At 47.5% G+C, this 26,445-nt stretch overlaps 1 protein-coding gene across 10 annotated transcripts in view; it reads right to left on the bottom strand.

Annotated features, from left to right (window-relative positions):
* The window catches only part of SPTLC1 (serine palmitoyltransferase long chain base subunit 1), a 71,695-nt gene that overhangs the window by 37,735 nt on the left and 7,515 nt on the right, over positions 1–26,445 (bottom strand). For 5 of the 10 annotated variants that reach the window (XR_008558234.1, XM_008156865.3, XM_028133141.2 and 2 more), the window contains exons 4-6: positions 17,255–17,348; positions 16,446–16,518; positions 1,137–1,269 (exon numbers count right to left, since the gene is read on the bottom strand). Coding sequence is in view for 9 of the 10 variants with exons in the window: in XM_008156865.3 (XP_008155087.2) it covers positions 1,137–1,269; positions 16,446–16,518; positions 17,255–17,348 (300 nt within the window). In the remaining variant the exon portion in view is untranslated. Of the gene's footprint in view, positions 1–330; positions 1,016–1,136; positions 1,270–16,445; positions 16,519–17,254; positions 17,349–26,445 lie in introns of those variants that run through there. The other 5 variants (XM_054726841.1, XM_054726837.1, XM_054726842.1 and 2 more) reach the window with 3 other exon arrangements.

Genomic DNA, 26,445 nt, shown 5'->3' with positions numbered 1-26,445 from the left:
AGAGGGACCAGGCCTGCAAGGGAGGGCAGTTGGAGGTGATCAACCCTGCAGGAGAGGGCAGTTAGGGGTGACCAGGCCGGCAGAGGAGGGAAGTTGGGAGCAAACAGGCTGGCAGCAGAATGGTTAGGGGGTGATCAGGTTGGCAGGCAGAAGCGGTTAGGGGCAATCAGGAAGGCAGGCAGGCAAGCAGTTGGGAGCCAGCAGTCCTGGATTGTGAGAGGGATACCATATTGGAGAGGGTACAGGCTGGGCTGAGGGACAACCCCCCTCCGTGCACGAATTTCATGCACCGGGCCTCTAGTTTTTAATATATTTTTTATTTCAGAGAGGAAGGGAGAAGGGGAGAGAATCATTGATCAGCTGCCTCCTGCACGTCCCCCTCCCCGCCCCCAGGGGATTGAGCCCACAACCCAACCATGTACCCTGACTGGGAATTGAACCATGATCTCCTGGTTCATGGGTCCATGCTCCACCACTGAGCCACAATGACTGGGTGTAAATTTGTGTGTTTTTTTTAAAATTCAAAGTAAATTTGTTTCTAAAATTCAAAGGGTCATTTAATGGTCCACTCAAAAGACGACAGAGGCTTGGGCTGGAGGCTTCTGGAAGGTGCAGGCAGCTGCCTGTGCTATGCCAGCCATACCCACTTCTCTCTGTCCTTCCTCTCCATAGCGAAGAGCAACCCATCTAGTATACATGCATGAGGGGCAGATTTGCACACGGAAGTGAAGGAAGCCCTCGACTCATGGCTTCTGTGTTCTTAACATGTCATGAAGCAAGACAGCAGAGACCAAGGGTTGGGCTGGGGTACAGAGAAGTCGAGTCTCACAAGGTTACCACATGGTCACAGAGCTGTGCAGGGAAGGGAGATGGTTGGCCTCCTCCAGGCTTCTCGGTAGCGATAAATAAAATCATAATGAAAGATAGCTGAGTGCCAACACCTTTAGGTACTCATCCTTCTAATGACTGTCTCACAAATTCTGTAGAATTACTTGGCTGGGGTGACTATGAATTTCTTTAGAAACAAAAAAATCATATTATTTTAGGCAGCTATCCTCTAACAAAAGACTTTTCTAGGAAGGTCAATATTAGTTTCAAAGGCATTTGATTAGAAACCCTAGGTAAAAGTTACTCACACAAACACAATGTCCCCTCTCTTAGAGTAAGCGGGAATAGCACTGGCTATGGTGGCAAATCCATACGAGTAGATAATGGCTTCTTCTGTCTTCATAAATTTTGCAAGGCGGTCTTCCAAATCCAAGTGCACATCTATTTCAATAATAAAAAATTAAATGGTTAAACTGTCATATAACTCTTTTTCACTAACTAAAGAATAAAAATAAACAGTTTAGCTATTAATACTGTCACCTTATGGCCAAAATGTAATTGTTTTCAAGTTATAAATTACACAAACTATTAAGATAATTCTGGGCCAATAATACTTCTGAAAACTGTGAACTGAATCAGCTACTCATCTGTCCGTACAATGTGGCTCCAATTTTGGGTTCTGCTTTGATACCACTCTAGTCCAAGAATTCAAGGCCCAGTCACTTTACCAGCTTTGAAGTCCCTCAATCAATGCACGATATTCATTACTAATGCCTTCCTGCCTTTTAGCAGAAGTACCAAACCAAGCACCAAGACAATTGTCAACCAGCTGCTAACACGAAAAGTGGGGGGGGGAAGGGGGGCGCGGGGGGCGGGTCCATTTAAAAAGAACCCCATGCACTCTGTACCAAGACGGTGGCTTTGAGCAGTGGTCACTCCTCCACAATGGGTGCCAGTACTGAACTGTAGCACCTGCCATCACTTGGCAGGACTGAATTTCTGCCTAAATTCCTTTTTAAGTGTACGGGGGAAGTAAGTTTAAAGTACCAAGAGAAATGCGGTCCTTTTATAGAGAGAGCTTAAGAAGAATGCTGATGTAATAATAGGAACAACTGTTGATTAAACTTTTTTTTCTTTTTACATCATGGTTCCCTTTAGTCTTTCCCAGGCTGAGCATGAGGTGCATGCCCCGGGTGGAAGAACCAGTGATGTCTAGAATAAACAGTGCACTGACTGGCCTTGAACCTAAAACCTTCAAAGTGAGTCTTATCAGGAGAGAAAAGATGTTTACAACTTCCTTGAGCTCTTTTACTACAGCAGCACCCCAGCCTGGAGAACTGACCGGACTTCCCCACATGCTCTGCGCAAGGAGAACCAGCAGCTGATAAGAAAGGGTGCCGTGGGGCTTCATGGGAGAAAGGAGGGCCGTCAGAAGTGGGGAAGGCAGGCTTTCAGACCATGGAAGAGGGAACCGCAGCACGGCCAGTGCGGGGAACTTGGAAGTCTAGGCAGCAGCAGGGGACCTCGATGGTCCCCAGAGGGGGACGGTGCAGAGGGCTGATGGGCTGACACAGCGCTCTGGCCTAGAAGCAGGGGCCTGTCAGGGAGCATCACTCCAGGAGACTGGCGAACCCCACCACCCTCAGCATCAGCCTTCCTCCAGGGGGCACTGGCACCTCCCTCGAGAGACCAGGACGAAGTGTAGCTCCTCACTCCTGAGGGACAGGTATGCCCCGCCCCCTCAGGGGCCTTCTTGGTGAGAAGCGGGGAGGGACAAGACCTGAAGAGCTGAGATACACAGAAGAGACAATGTAACCGCTGGGTACAAAGCTGGACTGTGAGTGCACTATATTCTCACTGGAAGGGACATGGGGAACTGTCGAGGGCCAGGTTCTCACACCCTCCAGAGGGACAAATGAGGAAGGTCAGTTCAGCTACAGGAAATAAGAAACAACTTTCTTAGCACCTATAATAGTAAAAGCATTATATGCTAATTAGACCAGACGTCCTTCCAGACGTAGCCAGGGCTGCGAGGGCAGAGGTGGCCTCCGTGGCAGTGGGGGCCGAGCCCCTTGCACAAATTTCATGCATCAGCCCTCTAGTATCTGAGTAAGTGTGCAAAATCTGTGAACCCACTCTCTGACTTATGAGGCAAGCTAATCTATTGTGAAGCTATCTAACTAGTTGAAGGCAAAATTAAGAATGATAAAAGTTGTGACTTCACAAAAGACTACATTTAAAAAGCCGTCAGGCCCTGGCCAGTTTGTTCAGTGGTTAGAGTGCCAGCCTGTGGACCAAAGGATCCGGTCAAGGCCATGTACCTCGGTTGAAAGTTCCCCAGCCCCAGTAGGGGCACGTGCAGGAGACAACCAATTGATGTCTGTCTGTCTCTGTCTCTCTTTCTCCTCTCTCCCTTCCGCTCTCTCTAGAAATCAATGGAAAAATATCCTGGGGTGAAGATTAAAAAAAAAAAAGTAGTCAGATGAGAGAGATCCAACAATCTTCTCAATTAATTCATTTATTGAGCTACTTGGTGAATATCACATAAAGACAGACATTCTGATAAGCACTGGACCGGGTTTCTGCCACAGCTAGTGACACAGCTCAGAGGGTCGCCCAGCAGCTGTCACTGGAGAACTCCAGGCTGGGCAAGGTTAACCTACGCCTTCAACCGATGGGGTCTGAAACACCGGGGCCCCGTCCACACTCAGAACCACAGCACACCCAGAGCGATTGCTGACTCAAGACAGGGAACACTCAACAGTGAACCAAAGGCAGGTGCAAACCAGGGAGACACAGATGGTCTAAACCCGTGGTCGGCAAACTGCGGCTCGCGAGCCACATGCGGCTCTTTGGCCCTTGAGTGTGGCTCTTCCACAAAATACCACAGCCTGGGCAAGTCTATTTTGAAGAAGAGGCGTTAGAAGAAGTTTAAGTTTAAAAAATTTGGCTCTCAAAAGAAATTTCAATCGTTGTACTGTTGATATCTGGCTCTGTTGACTAATGAGTTTGCCGACCACAGGTCTAAACTAAACTCTGATTGGATGGAAAGAGAGATAGCAAGGAATTAGAAAATTCAATAGCAATATCCAGAAGCTCATCTTTATTTATAGGTTTCTTATAGGATGTTATAAGCACTACATCCTCTGATTCACTACTAGGAATCATTATCTTATTCCAATCAAGTAATGATAAAAAATTAAGGAGGTTCTTCCCTTTATCAGTTAACATATGTATACTACCATAGGCTATTGTAGAAAAACACACACATAAGAGCCATTTGATTTTCATTACTAACTGGTTATAGTCATCTTATAGAATGACGCTTTCATTATATTAACATTAAACACATTTGGGATTTTTACAGTAACAAAGAAGCCTGTATCCCATCTGATCAAAATGGTACCAAAGGGGCACTTGGCTCTTCAAGCATCAGATCTGCACTATCACCACCACCAAGCACGAGGATCTGACCCAGCACCTGACTGCTGCCCTGAAGGCTATGCCAGATGCTACCCATGGGAGGACTCGGGCAAAATCTGCAAGAACAAGGAAGCAGCAAAGCACTAGAGAACCAGCGACCCCACGCAGCTGAGCTCGGGCGTGTCTTCCTTGTCCTCCTCCGTAGTGCTCTTTGGGTACCTCCCTACACCACCTGCCACTTCTCACTTCCCATCAGGCATGAAGGCAGGTCCCCTGGGGAAGGCCTCCTTCAAATTACAGTGCTGCCCCTGAAGTGGACTAGCTACCCCAAACCTTCACAATTTAGCTGGCAGGTAGACAACCCAAGCTACAGTGCATTGCTTTCACTCAATCTCTATTTCATAAAGAAAAAACACGCTATGGATGCCAGATACTTTTTGCTATCTACAAAAGTGACTTTAAGTCGCACTACTGACTTAGCTCTAAAGAACTCTTTTCTTTGTTAGCAATGAGACAGTAAAACAGACTTGGCTTTGTTTCAGAGTTTCTACCTAGTCGCTGAAAATTGTATGTCAAGAATACTCTCATTATTATATATATTCATAATAGTTTTTCTGTCCTTGCCATAAAGTGTAAGAAGAATCTCTATCCAATAAATCAATGTTACTGGTTCTTACCCAGGCCTAAAAGATTAAAAAAGACTCTCCTATCTAAAGACAGTGATGTCAGCCCTGCGAAGCAAGTTTTGTCAAAGGTAAATATGAATAAGCTACATAATTTCTCCTGGTGTATGACAGCTACTTTGCGCAATGACGGAACTCCTGGGACTGGGCGGCAGCAAACAGGAAAACTGTCAGGGCCTGTTCTCCAACTCTGATGTCTGTCTGTGTGTGTGATCCACTTCACCAGCTGGGGCCCCATGTTTGCATGGAGTGCAAGCACTACACCCTCTGATTCACTACCAGGAACCGACACCGTAGCTAAGAGGCCATGGGGGAGGCGGCCAGAAAGCCTCTGTCTCTCCCAGCATGCGCTGCCCATGGCAGAAAGGAAGGGCCGGGAGGCAGAGGCAGTACAGGAGGCCCAGCACAGGGCCTGGCTGGCTGTGGCAATCATCAGGGGGGTCAGCTCCGGGCTCCCTCGTCACCAGGTGTGGACCCTGACAGGTATGAACCTGCTCTGTGCCTCTCAGGTCCTTCTTCTGTCAAATGGGTAACAGCTGTACTTGCCTCAAAGGATGGTTTTGAGAACCTCTGGAGTTCATGCTTATAAAACTAAGAACAAAGCCTGGCATGGAAAAGACAATAAATGGGCTGTTTGTTCAATTAAACCAATATTTCTAGAATTAAAAAATGGTTTTCTGTTAAAAGGTAAAAACAGTTACACTGTCTTCTAGTTAATTTATCCAAATCCCAGATATTTAAGGACTATCTTATATTAAAGTCACTTGTTCAGTTTTCCATTTATAGAATATCTCCTCTTAACCTGGTAAGAGCAGATATTAACATTAGAACAGTTTAAAAACAACCAACCATGTTTTCTCTTCAGGCCTCCATATGCTTGCTTTCCACACTGTTGGTTTTTTAAAATCTCCTGAGACTTGGATAGTTTTTCTTAAAAGTAAAAATAACATCACTTATGCACTCATTGGAACATAAACATGGTGCTGAATGTTTCTCAAAAAGTTTTCACAGAATCTTACGGGATCCTTTCCAAAATGTTCTGAGCGGTGCAAACAAGGGCTGTTCGCTCCTACACTGTGAAAGTACTCTCCCGTGACGCGGGGAAGAAGTGGCAGATCTAGGAATTCAATGACCTAATGCTCTTCCTACTAAAACATGCAGTCATAGTTCAGCTGACTGCTATAAAACAAAGAAAGAAAATACATTTAAAAATAAACAAACGAGCAATTGTTTACTGTTGGCTTAAGAACACTGTTAAATGCCACTCTCTCTCTCTCACCATGGAGCCCTGCCACTGCCTTCTTATCTAGTTTAAGACCAAAGAGCCAAGTAGGCAAAGCAGATCCTGGGCACCAGCAATAAACCATAGGTAAATGAGATATGCACGTATTCTAATCAAAATAAATAAACAAAAAAGTTCTCAACAAGGGAAACTATCAAAGTGCACTGGGACTCCACTGGCCTTAGAAGGAAAGAAGGCCCTAGCTGGTTTGGCTCAGTGGATAGAGCATCAGCCTGCAGACTGAAGGGTCCCAGGTTCGATTCCGGTCAAGGGCACATGCCTGGGTTGTGCTTGATCCCCAATGGGGGACGTGCAGGAGGCAGCCAATCAATGATTCTCTCTCATCGTTGGTGTTTCTATCTCTCTCTCCCTCTCCCTTCCTCTCTGGAATCAATAAAGATATATTTTTTTAAAAAGGGGTGGGGGGGTTCACAAACCCCAAACAAGCAGCATCTGGCCTTGGCATGTACCATACCTCTTACTAAGTAGCCCTGAGTCTGGCACTAGCTGCAGCCAGCCTCATTGTGAAGCTTCATGAATTCCAGGTGCCTCCACGCTCAGCACAAGTGGCAACCATCTGTAGATCACTTTGTAGCTCCTATCATGTGGCCATGGAGAAGGCAGAAGCAGTGGCTGACCTTGGCCTGCACCAGAGTGCTTCCCAAGAGGCTCCAGAACCAACACACCTGGTGGCCAGCTACAGACCACACCAGAGCACCACCCAACCACCTCTACGAGAGACGGAAGGATGGACTTGGCAGGCATAGAGCCCCACTGAAGTGAATGAATCCTGCTGCATCGGGTCAGCTCCTGCACAACAAGTCCTCCACTGTAGTCACAGCCGTCCTCACAACAAATCAGCCTGAGGGCCAATCCCTCCGACTAATGTGCCAACAGCAATCAAGGCTCAACTACGACAGGAGGCACACACAGCCCACACAGGGGACAGTCCTGGAGCACTCAGCTCAGGTTACTGTGGGGAGCACGGGACTTGGTTGGCATGTCTGTAAGGAGGGTTCTCCAAAAGGCCGGGGGACCCTGGGGGGCCTTTTCCAAACAAGTCCGATCCCCAGGGTGTTCTGCTAGAATCTCTGTTTAGTCTTTAGACCCGACCTTGTAGAAGCAGGTGCTTTCTCAAGGATGCTTACCTGCTGATTGTGTCTGGAGGTTAATTTTAGTTCAAGCTGTTATTCCAAAAAAACCTGAGGAGGCAGGCGCACAGGGCTACGTGGCAGCGATAGCCAAGTAGTGCCTTAGTCTCTCTTTCACAGAAACGTGTGTGAGAGTCATCATTCATCTGTCGCTCAGGATCTGTCGGTCAGCCCCGGCAGGGTACCAGGAAGGTGGAACCACCAGGCCCCATAGGACACCTACTACATAAGACCACTACCAAAACCAGGAGACGTAGACACAAACACAAGGAGGCAGCCAAATTAAGAAGAAACATGCCCCAAATGAAAGAAAAAAATAGAATTCCAGAATTAAACAAAATGGTGACAGACAATCTATCAGATACAGAGTTCAAAACACTGGTTATAGCCCTAACCGGTTTGGCTCAGTGGATAGAGCGTCGGCCTGTGGACTGAAGGGTCCCAGGTTCAATTCTGGTCAAGGGCATGTACCTTGGTTGTGGGCACATCCCCAATAGGGGGTGTGCAGGAGGCAGCTGATGGATGTTTCTCTCTCATTGATGTTTCTAACTTTCTATCCCTCTCCCTTCCTCTCTGTAAAAATCAATAAAATATATTTTTAAAAAAACACACACAAAACACTGTGTATAAAGATGCTCAATGATCTCAGTGAGAACTTTAACAAAAAGATTGGAACTACAAAAATGGAGATAGAAAACATAAAAAAAGAATCAGTCAGAAATGAAGAATACATTGGAGAATGTCAACAGATTAGATAAAACAGAGGATTGAATCAGTGATTTGGAATATAAGCATACATAAAAATATCCAATCAGAAGAGCAAAAAGAAAAAAGAATTAAAAAAAAAAGAAAGAAAGAATAGTTTAAGGGGCCTCTGGGACAACATCAAGGGTACCAACGTTCACCTCACAGGGGTGCCAAAAGGAGAAGAAACAGCAATGGATTAAAAACCAATTTGGGGAAATAATGATGGAAAACGTCCCTAAACTGGGGAAGGAAACAGACATACAAATCCAGTAAGTACAGAGTTCCAAACAAGATGAACCCAGAGAGGCCCACGCTAAGACATCATAATTAAAATGCCAAAGAGAGAATCTTAAACGCAGCAAGGGAAAAGCAGCTAGTTACCTACAAAGGAAGTTCCCATAAGACTGTCAGCTGATTTCTCAACAGAAACTTTGCAGGCCAGAAGGGTTGGCACAAAATATTCACAGTGATGAAAAGCAAGGATCTACAACCAAATTTACTTTACCCAGCAAGGCTACCATTTAGAATTGAAGGGCAGATAAAGAGCTTCCCAGGCAACAACAAAACGCTAAAGGTGTTCATCACCACAAACCAGTATTACATGGAATGTTAAAGAGACAAGGATGAGGAGGAGGAGGAGAAGGAGGTGGAGGAGAAAGAGATGGGAAAAAAGATAAATAATAAAATGACAATAACCTCATACCCATCAATAATTACTTTAAATGTAAATGGACTAAATGCTCCAATTAAAAGACAGAAGGTGTGCCCCAGCTGGTTTGGCTCAGTGGACAGAGCATTGGCCAGCAGAATGAAGGGTCCTGGGTTTGATTCCAGTCAAGGGCACATGCTGGGGTTGTGGGCTCGATCCCCAGTAGGGGATGTGAAGGAGGCAGCTGATCAATGATTCTCTCTCATCACTGATGTTTCCATCTCTCTCTCCCTCTCCCTCTCTGAAATCAACACACACACACACACACACACACACACACACATCCTATCTAATAAAACAGTAATATGCAAATTGACCGTACATTCGCTATGCCCACAGCCAATCAGAGTGAACAAGATGGCGATTAATTTGCATATGCTGAGGGAGGGAGGAGTGAAGAAAGCATGGCGGCTGCGCGGGTGGGTGGTGGCGCAGCTGTGGAGCACGCGGCCATGGTGGCCTCTGAGGCGGTGGCGGGCAGTGTGAGCGGCGGCGACGTGGCCACAGTGGTGGAGGCGGCAGAGGTGGGCGGGGTGCGCAGTGGAGGCGGCAGGCGGGGCATGGGGGGCGGTGTGCGAGACCGCGGTGGCCTTGCAGGCGGTGGTGGCTGCTGGCGGGCCGTGGCAAGGCGGGTGGGGCGTGGCGGGGCAGGTGGCACGTGGGCCGGTGGGGCACGCAGCAGCAGCGTGCAGGGCTGAGGAGGCGGCGGCAACGTGCATGGCGGGTCAGGGTGATCAGAGGCGGCAGCAGTGCAAGGCCACAGAGGCAGCTGCATCAGCGGGCGGGTGCAGAGGGTCAGGAGTGTGGGGAGAGGTGGGCTGGGTTGGGTGGGCGGGACGGGCGGGAGGTGCCCCGCCCGTTCGGCCCGCCCCACCCCACCTGCCGCAGCAGGAGAGGTGAGGGGGCAGGAGGGAAGCCCGCTGCCAGAAGTCTTGCAGGAAATATTCCTGCAACGGGTCCCTAGTATATATATATATAAAGAGAGAGAGAGAGAGAGATAGAGAGAGAGAGACATAAGGTGGCTGAATAGATAAAGGAATAAGACCCTTACAAATGCTGTCTATAAGAGACCCACTTCGGATTGAAAGAGACATACAGATATAATGTAAAGGGTTGGAAAAAGATATTTCATGCAAATGGAAATGTGAAAGAAAAGCTGGAGTGTCAATATTTATATCACATGAAATAGACCTTAAAACTAAGGCTATAATAAGAGTCAAAGAACTCAGCAATTCCTCTTCTGGGTATTTATTCAAAGAAACCCAAAACACTAATTAAAAAAGATATATGCATCCCTATGTTTACTGCAGCATTGTTTACAAGAGCCAAGATACACACAAATAAAATTCTAAGTGTCCATCAATAAAAATAAACAAATGGCTAAAGAAGATCATGTGTGAATGATATGTCATGCGTGAATCTTGCCATTTGCGACAACATGGATGGACTTAGAGATGTTATGCTAAGCAAAGTAAGTCAGGCAGAGAAAGGCATATACCATATAATTTCACTTACACGTGGAATCTATCTATAGATATCTATAATAATAATAAAAGCATAACATGCAACTCAACTGAACGACTGAACAGCAGAACAACCATCCGGATGACCTTCCAGACGACCACGCTATGACACGCACTAGCGCCAGGCCAGCCAAGGCAGGTGTGATGCGATTGCTCCCTCTGCAGGGCAATCACAGAGGCCCCACCCCCCTGACCCCACGATCACCCTGCAGAGGGAGGCCCAGGCCACTGGCCAGTGGGACAATCAATGGGGGGGAGGGGCCTCTGTGATTGCCCTGCAGAGGGAGGCCAAGGCCAGCCAAGTGATCACACCCCACGCTTCTCGCCCATAGAGGGAGTTGACCGGTGCTGGAGGAGTGGGAGGCAGCGCCGCATAGATGGCAAGCAGTGGCAGCAGCAGGGGCGGAGCCAGCTGCTGGCAGCCAGGGGAAGGAAAGCCCCAATAGGCCCTGATCGCCAGCCAGGCCTAGGGACCCTACCCGAGGGGTCCTGGACTGCAAGAGGGCGCAGGCCGGGCTGAGGGACACTTCCTCATGCATGAATTTCATGCACTGGGCCTCTAATCTGTAATAATCTGTAATAATAAAAGCATAATATGCTAATTAGACCGGTGTAAACTGGCAGTCGGACATCCCCTGAGGGGTCCCGGATAGTGAGAGGGTGCAGGCCAGGTTGAGGGACCCCCTCCCTGTGCATGAATTGTGTGTACCGGGCCTCTAGTCTACACTAATAAAAGAGAAACATGCAAATTGACCGCACCTCTGCTATGCCCACAAGCCACACCCACCAGCCAATCAGGAGCGAGTATGCAAATTAACCCAACCAAGATGGCGGCAGCCACGGAGCTGGAGCCAGCAGGAGGCTTGGGTTGCCCCGGCGATGGAGAAAGCTAAGCTTCCCGCCCACCTTGGCCAGCCCTGGCCAGCCCTGGCCTCCGCTCAAGGCTACAAAGTTTCAATTATGGAAGATAAATAAATCCTAGATACTTGCTTCCAGCCAGCCCTGGTCTCCGATCAAGGCTACAAAGTTTCAATTACTGAAGATAAATAAATCCCAGACACTTGCTTCCAGCTGGCCCTGGACTCCGCTTAAGGAGGTGCTGGGGGAAAAAAAAAAAAAAAGAGAGGAGGAGCTGGGAGCTTGGGTCGCTGGGGGGGTGACCAGGCCAGGATGGGATGGCAGTTGTGGGTGATCAGGCTGGTGGAGGCAGGGCCATTGGGGGTAAGCAGACCAGCAGGGGGGCCAGTTGGGGGTGAGCAGGCCGTCAGTGGGGGTCAGTTGGAGGTGATCAGGACAGCAGGGGGGGGGAGTTGGGATGAGCAGGCTGGCACGGGGGGCAGTTGGAGGTGATCAGGCTGGTGGAGGGGTATTTGGGGGGGAGCAGGCCGGTGGTGGGGGGCAGTTGGAGGTGATCAGGACAGCGGGGGCGGGGGGGAGAGTTGGGATGAGCAGGCTGGCACGGGGGGCAGTTGGGGGTGATCAGGCTGGTGGAGGGGTATTTGGGGGGGAGAGCAGGTCGGTGGTGGGGGGCAGTTGGGGGCGAGCAGGCCGGCAGGCAGAGTGGTTAGGGGCAATCAGGCAGGCAGGCAGGCAGGTGAGCGGCTGGAGCCAGCAGTCCCGGATTGTAAGAGGGATGTCCGACTGCCAGTTTAGGCCCAATCCCTGTAAACCGGCAGTAAAACATCCTTCGAGGGGTCCCAGATTGAAGAGGGTGCAGGCCGGGCTGAGAGACACCCCACCCCTTCCCTGTGCATGAATTTCATGCACCGGGCCACTAGTGTTTACATATAAAAGCCTAAGCAACCATTACAATTGGTTGACCAAACGACTGGTCACTATGATGTGCACTGACCACCAGGTGGAAGATGCTCAACACAGGAGCTTCCCCCTGGTGGTCAGTGCGCTCCCACAGCCAACTTCCTGTGGCTGGACTCCTGTGGTCCCTCCCCGCCAGCCAGCCGGTCAAGATCAGCCCCAATCAGGACTGGGTGAGACGGCCCCAATTGGCTCCAATTGCCGGCCAGGCCAAGGGACCCCACCCATGAACAAATTCGTGCACCGGGCCTCTAGTTTTCAAAATAAAAGAGCAAACAAAACAGAAACAAACTCATAGATACAGAGAATAAGTTGATACTTGCCAGATGGCACAGGGGTTGAGGGGATGGTTAAAGAGGGAGAAAGGATTAAGTACAAGTTGGCAGTTATAAATATAGTCAAGAGAATATAAAAGATTAGAGGCCCAGTGCACGAAATTCGTGCACTGGGGGAGGATGTCCCTCAGCCCAACCTGCACCCTCTCCAATCTGGGACCCCTCGGGGGATGTCTGACTGCCTCTTTAGGCCCGAGCCCACAGGGATCGGGCCTAAAGAGGCAGTCAGACATCCCTTTCACAATCCGGGACTGCTGGCTCCCAACTGCTCGCCTGATTGCCCCTAACCACTTCTGCCTGCCAGCCTGATCACCCCCTAACCACTCCCCTGCCAGCCTGATCGACGCCTAACTGCTCCCCTGCCAGCCAGATCATCCCCAACTGCTCTCCCCTGACAGCCCGGTCACCCCCAAATGCCCTCCCCTGCATATTCCCTCTTTATTAGATAGGGTTTTTTCTTTAACATATTAGACAGCTCTAACTGGTTTGGCTCAGTGGATGCAGTGTCGGCCTGCAGACTCAAGGGTCCCGGGTTCTATTCAGGTCAAGGGCATGTACCTTGGTTGGGGGCACATACTGCAGGAGGCAGCTGATCGATGTTTCTCTCTCATAGATGTTTCTAGCTCTCTATCCCTTTCCCTTCCTCTCTGTAAAAAAATCAATAAAATGTATTTAAAAAAAAACATATTGGACAGTGTACCTGCCATGGTCTTGACAAACCAGTAAAAATGTAAACCCAAACTAAAAGTGTCATAAAATAAACTCCTTAAACAGGAATTTCATGAGACTTGGAAAGGTGATATCATGTGGTTGTTTCTTCCTTTTTCCCTTCTCTTTCTTTTTCTTGATGTTTTCATCTTTTGTCCTTTCTTTCTTTTCTCCTTGTATTCCTTTCTCTAAACTTTTCCTTTGGTAGAATCATCAGTACTTGAATCGCTCCCTGGGGCGCGGGCGCCTCCCAGCAAGACACCCTGGGCTGCCACTGGAGGGGTTGGCGGCATGGGGGCACCTCCCAGCCTGACATCCCAGGCTGCCTCTGGGAGGGGATGGCAGCGTGGGGTCGAGGGCGCCTCCCATCCAGACACCCTGGGCTACCTCTGGGAGGGGATGGCGGCGTGGGGTCACAGGCGCCTCCCAGCCAGACACCCCGGGCTGCCTCTGGGAGGGGATGGCGGCATGGGGGCGCAGGCGCCTCCCAGGGACTGGGGGACTCCCTGGGACTGGGGGACTCCGGCGGGGCTGAGAGGACTGGGCGCCGCCATCTTGTGGCTATGGGCACCGCCATTTTTGTTGTGGAGTGATGGTTAATTTGCATATTACTCTTTTATTAGATAGGATAGCATAGGGCAGTGGTCGGCAAACCGCGGCTCGCGAGCCACATGCGGCTCTTTGGCCCCTTGAGTGTTCTAACGCCACTTCTTCAAAATAGACTCGCCCAGGCCGAAAACCGACTTCTGCGCATGGGCCACGAAGTTTCAATCGCCCTGTACGTGCACACCCGCACGTGGTATTTTGTGGAAGAGCAACACTCAAGGGGCCAAAGAGCCAAATGTGGCTCGCGAGCCACGGTTTGCCGACCACTGACTGGAGTAGGGAATACAGTCATAATATTATACTGAACTAGTACCCCGGTGCACAGACTTGTGCACACTGAAAGGAAATTAATTAGAAGATGGCCGGCGGAGCAGAACTGGGCGAGACAGACCGGACACGCCCTGGAGCCAACCTCCCACAGTCCCTCCCCGGCCGGCCACAACTGGGGTGGTGTCATGGCGGAGTGAGCAGAGTCCCTCCAGCAGGTGGGGTCCCTCAGCCTGGCCTGTGGGGCCCTGGAGTGCGAGAGGGCACTCTGAAAAGTTGCTGTCATACAGGGTGTGGAACACAAATGTAAGGGTGCAGTAACCAGATTCGGGGCTGACAGTGCTCCAGCAACAACATTACCCACGGCCAAAGGTGGAATCGCACAGCCCCGCGAGGAATAAGGCTTCCTCCTCTCTGGTTTTGCGGTGCGTCACCCAAGAACCACTGCTGCCAAGTCACTGCAGCTCGGCAACTCCTGTGTTGAGCATCTGCTCCCTGGTGGTCAGTGCACATAACAGCTACTAGTCAGACGGACACAGCATATTAGCCTTTTATATATATAGATGGCCTGTCGCTAGGGAGAGGAAGCCGGGCGTTGCTACGTGATGTCATTACCCGGCACCCACAGCCACCATTTCCAGCTGGACTGGACCGTGGGCCAAATTTTGCGCCATGGGGTCTCAGCAGCATCAGCTGTGATTTGGTGGGCTGTCGCTCCAGGGTGGTTGTGGGGCCTGTGTCACTTGGGGTAAGCAGAGTGTTATTTTGTGGGTGCCAGGTCCGCAGTGCCGTTTCTTTGTAAATGGCTGAGCGCGTCATGGCAGCTCCTACGTTGAACGTCTGCCCCCTGGTGGTCAGAGTGTGTCATAGCGACCGGTCAGACGATCCGACACTTAGCATATTAGCCTTTATATATATAGATATGCATGGAGTCAGATAAGTACTAAACTTACGGGGTGATCACTTTGTAAGTTATACAAATCTATGTCATATACCTGAAATTAATATAAATGTATGTCAATAATGGAAAATTTAAAAAAATTATTTAAGAAAAGAATTATTAAATGAGGGGGGAAAAGACTAGGAGTCAGCATACTTGGTTTACAGTTTTAGGGCAGAAGTTAATGACCTGTGTGACTGTGAGGAAGTCACTTAACCTCTCTGAGCTTTCTATTTGTCTTATGAATAGTTGGAATCCTGGAATATACGACTTTTAAAAGCTTTCCAGCTGTAGGATTCTTGGACACTAACTCCTGTCACGTGTTTCCAATATAAATAATTTAACTGCTAAACTTGCTAAGGAATGAAGAAAGGTGCTCTCTTAAATTAAAATATCGTAACTGTTAAAGAAACACACACACACACACACACACACACAGAAATAAAAATGAGGACAGAAGATGGAGGAGCCTTCATTGGCTTTATTTTCCCCACACTCTGGCATTTTGTAAGCCAGAATGTTATTTCCAAGAATATACTCATTTGAACAATTATTTAGCATTTCAAAGCTTTCAGAAGAACAATATACATTTAATAAACACAACCTGAAAATGCCAGGGTGTCTTTAACAAATCTGTTAGGGAAGTTCATAGTGTTTGAAATGACACACTCATCCTAATATTTACTTAGCCTGTCTCAGGGTCACCCACACACAGGGAAATCAGTGATCCTTCATCTTCATTCCAGAAAGAAAAGAGCTACATAGTCTATTGCCTCCCAATCTGTTCTTGCCTTTCTCCCTGGCATGTGGTGGCTCTCCAGCTAGAGCTCTTTCCCTGCCCCCTTTTCAGGAAGGCATGACCCGGGTTATGGTCTCACCAATGCAATGTGGGCAGAGTGATGTGCTGGGTCACTTGCCTGCCAAAAATGGTACTGCTGCCCTGCACTCCTGCTCCCCATACTTGCCACCTGGCTGCAGCCATGCAGACAAGGATGGTGCCCTCCACACTGGAGCAGAGACAGGGAAGATCCAGGTTCCTGCACAATTATGAAAGGCAGAGCCACCCACACAGGACCCTTCCCCTTACAATTGTCATGCACCACAGAAATGAACTATTTCCTAACACTGCTGCCGGGGGGGGGCGGGGGGGGGGGGCGGGGGGGGAGAGGGCGGGGGCAGGGGGAGGCACATGAAACAGCAGCTTAGGCTTTGACCTGAGAACTACAACACCTAAGGTAACTACGGCTCTTCTCCACAAGTGACATTCAACTCTAACCAATGGTTCCAAACAACAACGTTCTAGAAAATGAGGTAAGAAACAGCACGCACCAGCTTAACACCACAACTAAGGATGCCTTCCCAAGGAGCTTTGAAATAAAATGGAACCTTATTCCATCAGAAAGTAGTCTGAAAAATACAGAAACGTACCAAATGTGCCGTAAAATCCTCTAGGTCCGCAAGTCCCCACACCATACTTCTTTAGGGATGCCAAAGCCGCTGCCTTCGTGGGAGGAAAGAAAGAGTTCAAAACCGGCATTTCCTAGTCGTTAACCCGTAACTTCTCCCTCCCCCCCCTTTTCCTTCCTTCCTTAGAACTATGATATCCTAACAATAGGGTACAAAGAAAAGCAGACATAAAGATTTAAGGACAGTCCTAGCTGTTCTGGCTCAGTGGATAGAGCGTCAGCCGGCAGACTGAAGGGTTCCAGGTTTGATTCCAGTCAAGGGCACATGCTAGGTTGTGGGCTCGATCCCCAGAGGGGGTGTGCAGGAGGCAGCCGATCAATGATTCTCTCTCATCACTGATGTTTCTCTCTCTCTTCCCTCTCAGAAATCAATAAAAAAATATTTTTGAAAAGATTTAAGGATATAACTTAAAACAGACATGTTCTATTAACTCAAATATCAAATCGCAGTTAATTTGATGAGTTTATACTTTTTGGCATTTGTGGATATAACTCTGGGCTCAAAAATATTTACTGGCTGACAATCCCAACAGGAACTGGAGCCATTTCCTAAACACATCTCCAACCATCACCAGGTCTGGCTCGGACAATACTAAGCCACAACAGACACGCCTGCCCCCTCTCTGAAATCCAGGTCACAGCTCTTCCGGAAAAGAGTAATGGCAGATACTCAGAGAGCCCTTTCTGATGCTCTGCATTTATCTCTGATTTTATGTCCAGTTCCTCAAGTCAGTCATGCTAGCTTTTCACTTCAGCATGGGTGCTACTTACCTTCACTCTAGGGTTACCCAACAATCCAAGAAAGTTAAAGGAGGCAAAGTTTATACATTCTTTTCCATTCACCACGATGCTGTGGCTCGGAGGGCTGGGGAAGAGAGATGAGAACGGTTCACTCAGCCGACACCTTTACAGCACACACGCTCCCACACTACCGTGGCAGCAGACAGGACAGTGTTGTTACTCTACACTACTTGTGCACTGGTCTTCCAGCTCCTGTACTGTTTATTTTTAAAAAGTAAAATTAGACAATGGTATATTAAAATCAGGTACTTGGCCAGTAATTCTTAATAGGCTACCCTGTACACTTCAGTTAAGAAGCTAGAATTTCAAAATGGATAGATGGCAAATTTTTGTTTTGATTTTACAATTCACTTAAGAAAGAATAGCTAGCCCTGGCTGGTTGCTCAGTGGTTAGAGTGTTGGCCTATGGACCGAAGGGTCAAGGGTTCAATTCCCAGTCAAGGGAACGTACCTTGGTTGCAGGCTCCCCAGCCCCAGTAGAGGTGCATGTGGGAGGCAACCAATGGATGTGTCTCTTTCACAACACTATTTCCCCCCACCCTTTCTCTCTCTCTCTCTCTCTGTCTCTCCGCCTCCTTCCTCCCTTCCACTCTCTTTAGAAATCAATGGAAAAAATATCCTCAGGTGAGGATTAAAAAAAAAAAAAGAATAGCTAAATAAAGTACCTCAGACTCAACCACTGAGCCACAGCGGCTGGGATGGATTTCCTATATAATAAAGAGGTAATATGCAAATTGACCATCACACCCTCACACAAGATGGCCACCAGAAGATGGCCAGCAGGGGAGGGCAGATGGGGGGAACCAGGCCTGCAGGGGAGGGAGGGCAGTTGGGGGGAACCAGGCCTTCAGGGGAGGGCAGTTAGGGGCAACCAGGCCTGCAGGGGAGGGAAGTTGGGGGTGACCAGGCCTGCAGGGGAAGGCAGTTGGGGTGACCAGGCCTGCAGGGGAGGGCAGTTAGGGGTGACCAGGCCGGGAGGGGAGGGCAGTTAGGGGCGGCCGGGCCGGGAGGGGAGGGGAGGGCAGTTGGGGGCAACCGGGCCGGCAGGGGAGGGCAGTTGGGGGCAACCGGGCCGGCAGGGGAGGGCAGTTGGGGGCAACCGGGCCGGCAGGGGAGGGCAGTTAGGCGTCGATCAGGCTGGCAGGGGAGTGGTTAGGGGGTGATCAGGCTGGCAGGCAGAAGCAGTTAGGGGCAATCAGGCAGGTAGGCAGGCAGGCGAGCGGTTGGGAGCCAGCAGTCCCAGATTGTGAGAGGGATGTCCGACTTTCCTCGAGGGGTCCCAGATTAGAGAGGGTGCAGGCTGGGCTGAGGGACCCTCCCCACCCCACCCCCAGTGCACGAATTTCATGCACCGGGCCGAGAGAGAGAGAGAGAGAGAGAGAGAGAGAGAGAGAGAGAGAAAGAGAGAGAGAGAGAGAGAGAGAGTGTGTGTGTGTGTGTGTGTGTGTGTGTGTGTGTGTATTTTAAAGCAGCAGTCACCAACTGGTGTCCGTGAGGTCCAAAAGGTTGACGACTGCTATATTAAAGGAAACAGAGTGGCCAGCTCCACAGGAGCATGCATCTGAGTGTGGCTCGGACAGGACAAGTCCTTTGCTGACAAACACTAGCTGTAGGCCATGCTTCAGAAACACAGGGCCAAGCTACAGGTCACAAGCAACTAACCAGTTGTAAGACCAAATTGAGTCAGTCACAATCAACCTATTTTAACTCAAGGAAACCATGGAATAGAATGGAATGGGACTACCCCAGCAAGGGAAATGACTGCCTGAAACTTGTTTCAGTTACACATCTGCACTGGTCTACATGCTGGGCTGCTCTAGAAAATGCACTAGAGCCAGAAAAGACTGAGAAACTGCTCTCATTGGTTGTATCAACAGAACAGGTTTTCTATGAGAAAGATAACAAAGATGCTGGGAAGCCAGGGGAGGAAATGAAAGACAACTTCAAGTAACTTCACAAAAGCAGATAAAAATTCAGTCATCTGCCCTGTGGCTACTGATGGCTTCAGAAACTTGTGGACGTTACCTGGGCTTGTAAGCCTCAGTTTCTTCATCTGTAAAATGGGGAGAGAACCCTTTTCTCAAGGTAACTGTCATTATAAAAGTGCCACAAGGTGCTCTCTAAATATTATCTTCCTTCTTCCCTATGGCTTCAAGGCTTCTCTTTTCACCCGCTGGGACTGTGAATCCATCATGTTATTTAGTTTGATCCTTCTCAGGGCTTAAAGTTTCCCCAGTCCTCCCTAGTGTGGAGGTTTTGGCACTCAGGAAAAGATGAGAAAACAAAACAGCTAGACAGACAAGCCTGTAGTAATAGTTGCTGCTGTGAAAGTCAAGGCCATTCCACAAAAACCGTGCCATGGAGAAATCAAACTATCAGGAACGAGCACACCCAAAGGCCTGAGCACAGGCAGACGGCAGCACGACACCGGGCAGGGGACCTGGTTTTCGTGCAGCATCTGGACAAGGAGGGAAAACAGCCTCCAGTGAGCAACCGGGGGCTCATACCTGAGCCCCATGCAGGGCCCGGACACAGCGATCCTGGAGAGCAAGACCCTTGAGGGCCGCCTTGCAGAAATAAGTAAACTCAATCTAGAAAGACAGCTCCACAGTGAAGGCCTCAGAGAATGGGAGGAAGGAAAAGGAAACCTTCCCACCCAAAACCACAGCCTCACGGTTGGTTACCTGGATGAACGAAGGTCCATAAGTGGCTCAGTGACGGGAGAAGGGTGCTCTACCCGAGAGAAACAACCATTACAGACTCCAGCAACATCAGGTTTGGTGCTGGTGAGAACAGACAACTAGACCAGTGAGTGAATCTGGAACTCAAGAGAGCTGTGTACCTGGCAAACGATGGCATCTGCCCCACAAATGACTAAGTTACACATAGATATTTCTCTATGGGGAAAAAATAAAGCTGTATAATCAGGTACAAAGGTGAATTCCCGACATGTCACAAACCAAAAAGATATTTCGGAAAAGATAATGAAAGAAAACGTAGAAGAATGTCTTTGTGACCGTGGAGTAGGAAATGATCTCTGAAGCAAGTCTCAAAATATGCAAACCATGAAGCCGAAAGGGATGAAACTGATCAAGTCAAAACAAGACTTTTGGTTCAACAAAGACACCAAAGATGAGGTTAACAGGTGTGTAATAAAGAGATTGATCGTATTTCACTGAATCTAAGAGGGCACCAACTGTCTTTTATTGGCCACTACAGAAGAAAACATTGTTTTCTTGTCATCTAGAATTTTTTAGACTATATTTAATGAAAAGATCTGTTGGGCACTCTAGACAGACTTTTGTTACACTCTTTTGAACTTATGGAAAGGAAAATACTAGCAGTTAAATTGGTCAGGACATTCCTAACCTCTTTGCCCAAGTTCCGACTGTCTGCTCTCCTCTGCTAAGCCACGGACCCCGTGGCCATTCACGCTATTGTGCTGCCTGCCACCGAACATGCAGGCCCTGCTTCGCAGTGCTCCCCTACCATCTGACAAGCCGGTGTCACCCCTTCTCTACGCTTTAATGCTGGAACTTTCCTATGAACTAAGCCCCTAGTTTCATCTTTTGCCAATTGAACCATGTCTCTAGAAAGTAAGCTGCTATTACCCAAAGGCAGAAGTCTGACAAAGGGACGCTCAGAACCTTAGCTGCAGTAGCCTCTGCTCGTCTCCTGGGAGTGGTTTGGCCCTTTCTCCTGCCATCAGCTGATTTACTTACCAGCGCTGACCATAACTCAACTGCGGTGCTGGCAGTAAACGCAGTCAGGACCTAGTTCACTGGTACACAGGCAGGGACAGCCTCCCGCCCCAGCCCCCTTGGCTGACAAAGACTTGGCAGCAGCTGTATGATTCACCCCCAATTCAGAGATCTTAAAATGGAAGAAAAAAAAGGTGCATTTTATAATCAGTGAAATAAAGTGCCACATCAAAAACTGACCAAAGCCTGGTTGGTGTGGCTCAGTGATTGACTCATGAACCAAGAGGTCACCAGTTCAATTCCCAGTCAGGGTACATGCCTGGGTTGCGGGTTCCATCCCAGTGGAGGGCATGCAGGAGGCAGCCAATCGGTGATGTTTCTCTCTCTTCCTCTCTCTCTCTCTCTCTCTCTCTTGAGGCAGCCAATCGGTGATGTTTCTCTCTCTTCCTCTCTCTCTCTCTCTCTCTCTCTCTCTCTCTCTCTCTCTCTTCCTCTCTCTCTCTCTCTCTCTCTTTCTCTCTCTCTCCTTTCCTCTCTCTCAAATCAATAAAAACATATTTTTAAAAAACTGACTAAGGATTAGAATCAGCACAGTTTATGGGACTCTTGTTAATCAAAACACATACTGGAGATCAGCAGAAAGATGTAAAAGATATTAAGAGGCATTCATAGAAAAGCAAAACTCCAGCAGCTGGTAAATACTCAAATAATCAGAGAAATGCAAAATAAACCAATGCAACCAACCCAGGCTGTGAGGAAACTGAATCCCCATAGACTAACGCAGCGGAGCGTCCATGGGCAGATCACAATGGAGGGATCAAACAGGTTTGCAAGGGGACATTAACACAGGGATTTTTTATAGCATCTTTCTCCCCAAGATGGCATTTTAGAACTCAGTTACCTTACACAACAGAAGATGCAACAGTCAGAAGAAATGACAAGGACCCCGGCACCCCCACCTCTGTATGCCTTGCTCCCTATTTCCTCAGACGACTCAATGCCAGCAAACGCTGTATTTATTTCATTGTTGGTCTGTCTGTCCCAAGAAAACTCAGATTTTGATTTATTGCTCTATAAACCACTGTGCTCAGCACATTCCTTAAACATAGTAGGCATTTGTTGAAAAAATAAATGTTGAGCAGAAATCTTGCTAAAAGTCAGAATACAGCCCTAGCCAGTTTGGCTCAGTGGACAGACCATCAGCCCTCAGACGGAAGGATCCCGCCCGGGTTTGATTCCAGTCAGGGGAAGGACCTTGGTCGCAAGTTCCCCAGCCCTAGTTGGGGTGTGTGCAGGAGGCAACCAACCGATGTGTCCCTCTCACATCGATGTTTCTCTCCATCCCTCCTCCTCCCTTCCACTCTCTCTACAAGTCAGTGGAAAAATATCCTCAGGTGAGGATTAACAAAAACAAAATAAAATGTCAGAATAGTCTGGAGCACAAAATTAAAAACATACATTCATAAGACATTCAGAATGTGTTTTAAACCAACAATATAAACATAGAATGTATCATTTTAATACCATAGAAATGTGTCAACACAAAATGCTGACAGAAAGCGTGCTGAAGTATTACAGTGGGGTCTTAGTGGAGAGGAGAGTGGAGGCAGACACCAGGGACAAAGGAAGGAGAGAGCGAAGCAAACAAGAACACTGCCTCGGTGGGTGCTGACAAGAGTGGAGCTGAGCAAAGGGCAGCGCCTGTGTCGCCAAGAAACGCGAGCCGTGGAGAAAACAAACCAGAAGTAAACCTCTGGAGAATGAGTGAGGAAGGAGACACATGACGCTCGCAGTGGAGACATGAGCCCACAGATGTGTCCTTCTCTATCCTACATAATATAACCCTAATATGCAAATCGATCGAACGGTGGAACAACCGGTCGCTATGACGAGCACTGGCCACCAGGGGGCAGACGCTCAGTGTAGAAGCTGCCCTCTGGTGGTCAGTGCGCTCCCACAGGGGGAGCACCATTCAGCCAGAAGCCGGGCTCACGGCTGGTGAGCACAGCAGCAGAGCCTCTCCCACCTCTGCAGCAGCGCTAAAGACCCCTCGGGGAATGTCTGTCTGACGAGGGGTCTGGGACTGCAAGAGGGCACAGGCCAGGCTGAGGGAACTCCCCCACCCCACCCCCACCCCCTTCCCCTGCACGAATGTCGTGCACCGGGCCTCGTGCACCGGGCCTCTAGTGTATGTATAATAAAGTGTTATGAATACATTTTTTATATATATGCCCAGAAGAAACCTACAAACCACTCATGCCAAAACATTTGAAAACTCAAGAAATGGACAATGACTAAATGATGGTAAGCAAAACTTAAGAAGGAAACCTGAATAGCTTTACAAACCCATTGAAGACAATGAAATCGATTAAAAATCTGGGCTCAACAGAAGTACATACATATGAAATTCACACTGTTGCTAGGAAAATGATATGACTAACATATAGCTTTGATACCAAAACTGGACCAGCACAGTAAGGGAAAAGAAGGTAAGAGACTAAACTCATTTGTCAACATAGACATTAAAAATCCCAAATATTAGCAAAACAAATCCTGCAGTTTATAAAAACCACAGTCATTCTTAAATAGGGTTTATTCTAGGAATGTAAGGATTACTTCCTAATAGAAAAACCTATCCACTCACAAAAATGCCTACAAAAGTCTAAAATATTTGACCTTACCAAGAGCAGGCAAAGGCGATGACAGTAACAAAATGTGGGAAACTAGAGAGCAGATGGGTAAGTTGTATTTGGTAAAACGAAGAGACCCGACAGAAAGCTGAGGGTGGGAAAGCTAAGCACGAGTGCACTGGCAGGGAAAAGGCTGCAGCAGACCTGAAAATGCTCCCAGGCTGGGGGCAGAGCTTCACGGGAGAGGGGGGAACAGGTGGGGGACTCAGGAGCCCAGCTTGGAACCTTCATAAGGAGTAATTTCCTTAGGTCCCCTTCTGGTCCTGCAGGAAGGTGGGAGATTTACTCTGGAAATGCTGAATATAAACTAAAATTCCTAAGGATCAGTGAGGGGTCAGTGCCACTCTGAAAACAGAATCAGTATAAATTTACCAAAATAAAAATGGGACACTGAGTCCTCCTCATCCTCCAACTCAGCTCCCAGAGGGGTGGAAATCAGGCTTATAAAGGGCACCCCCTAAGACCACCCCACCCCCATCCCAACACACGGGAGTACTCCTTTGCGGTGAAATTCAAAGAGAGGAAAAGCAGAAAATACTGAATCTGGGATCCCCTCAAATAAATGAACAGGTCCTTGTCTTATTATCCTAAATTGAAATTGATGCCCACTATCAGTCAGGAAGCCCAGAACATTGACACAGGGCTTCGAATTAGCATTTCAGTGTCTCAGTCTTAAAAATGGATTTTCATCAGAGTGGAAGACGATTCAAGGGAAAGAATAGTCTTTTCAATAAATGGTGCTGGGACAACTGGGTATACACATGTAAAAGAATGGAGATGAATCCCTCCCTCACAGCATTATAAAAATTAACTCAAAATAAATCACTGACCTAATTTAAGAGCAAAAACTATAAACTCTTTAAAAACGCAAAGGAATAAATCTTCATAATGTTGGACGGGGCAAAGATTTTTAGATATAATATAACACAAAAGCACAAGCAGCAAGAGTATAAAGAGATAAACTGGACTTCATTAAAATCAAAAACATCTGTTGGGCCGGTGTGGCCCAGTGGTTGACCGTCGACTTATGAATCAGGAGGTCACGATTCGATTCCTGGTCAGGGCACATTCCTGGGTTGCAGGCTTGATTCCCAGTAGGGGGCATGCAGGAGGCAGCCAATCAATGATTCTCTTTTATCACTGATGTTTCTAGCTCTCTCTCCCTCTCCCTTCCTCTCTGAAATCAATAAAAATATATATTTAAAAAATTAAAAACATTTGTGCTTCAAAGTACACTAGAAGAGAATAGATGCAAAAACCTAGAGAATGGGAGAAAATATTCACAAGTCATATATCTGATAAGGGCCTAGTATCCCAAATATATAAAGAACTCTTAGCCGAAACCGGTTATGGCTCAGTGGATAGAGCGTCGGCCTGTGGACTGAAGGGTCCCAGGTTCGATTCCGGTCAAGGGCATGTACCTTAGTTGCGGGCACATCCCCAGTAGGGGGTGTGCAAGAGGCAGCTGATCAATGTTTCTCTCTCATCGATGTTTCTAACTCTCTATCCCTCTCTCTTCCTCTCTGTAAAAAATCAATAAAATATATATATATATAAAAAAAAAAAGAACTCTTACAACTCAATGATAAAAAGACCAATAACTGAGTAGACTATTCCCCAAAGAAGATAATGGCCAATAACCACATGAAAAGACACTCAATAACATTAGCCATTTGGTATACTACTTCCCACCTACTAGGAAGGCTGTAATTAAAAAGACAGAAAATAAGGGTTGGCCAGGATGTGAAGAAAGTAGAGTTCTCATATACTACCAGTGGGATGTAAAATGATTCAGCCAGTTTGGAAAACAGTTTGGTGGTTTCTCAAAATGAGTTCCTATATGATTAACAATGCCACTCTTAGGTATATACCCAAGAGAAATGAAAACATGTCCACACAAAAATGTGTACAGATATTTGAACATAAATATGTATATTCATATGTATTTTCTTTTTTCATGTACTCCCAAGTGGAAACAACCCAAATGTCCACCAACTGAAGAATGTGTAAACACCATGTGATCTATCCAGAGTGGGATGTTCTTTATCCATAAAAATGAATGAAATACTGACACATGCTACAACATGGATGAGCCTTGAAAATATTAGGCTCCAGGAAAGAAGGCAGACACAAAAGGCCACATACTGAACGGTTCCTTTGATATGAAATGCCCAGAATAGGCAAATCCATAGAGAAAGTAAATTAGTAGTTGCCAGGGGCTGAGGAGTAGAGGGAATGGGGAATAACCGCTAATGGGTGTGGAATTTCTTTTTGGGGGGATGAAAATTCTGAAGTTGGATGGTGGCAATAGTTGCACAACTCTGTGAATATACTAAAACCCATTTAATGGTGTACCTTAAAAGGGTGAATTTAACGGTATGTGGATATTGCAATACAGCTGTTATTAAAATTAAAAAAAATTATCCAAGTTAAGTAAATTCACTTACTCTTGTGTCAACTCAGTATTGAATGTAAAGAGGTATTGCATAAGTTGAAAACTCTAAACTTATCAATAACAAAATATCATGTTTTTTTGTGCATGGTTTTTGCAGACTATTTATAGTGAAACATTCTGCATATTGAAAAAAAAAAAGATGCTAAGGATCACCAGATATTGAGAAAGTACCTAAGCGTGCAATAAAAACACATAAAATAATCAATCTAATGTAAAAGAGTAAAATACTCACCAACTTCAAGATAGTGGTGATATTGTGTGGGAGGCAAGAGTAAGTGATATATGGGAAAGATTCTTTAGCTATATTTGTAATGG

The sequence above is a fragment of the Eptesicus fuscus genome, chromosome 15 (assembly GCF_027574615.1).
Source record: "Eptesicus fuscus isolate TK198812 chromosome 15, DD_ASM_mEF_20220401, whole genome shotgun sequence".
NCBI lineage: Eukaryota > Metazoa > Chordata > Mammalia > Chiroptera > Vespertilionidae > Eptesicus > Eptesicus fuscus.
Note: the sequence above shows the minus strand (reverse complement) of the source record. Positions and strands in the feature narration are given on the sequence as shown.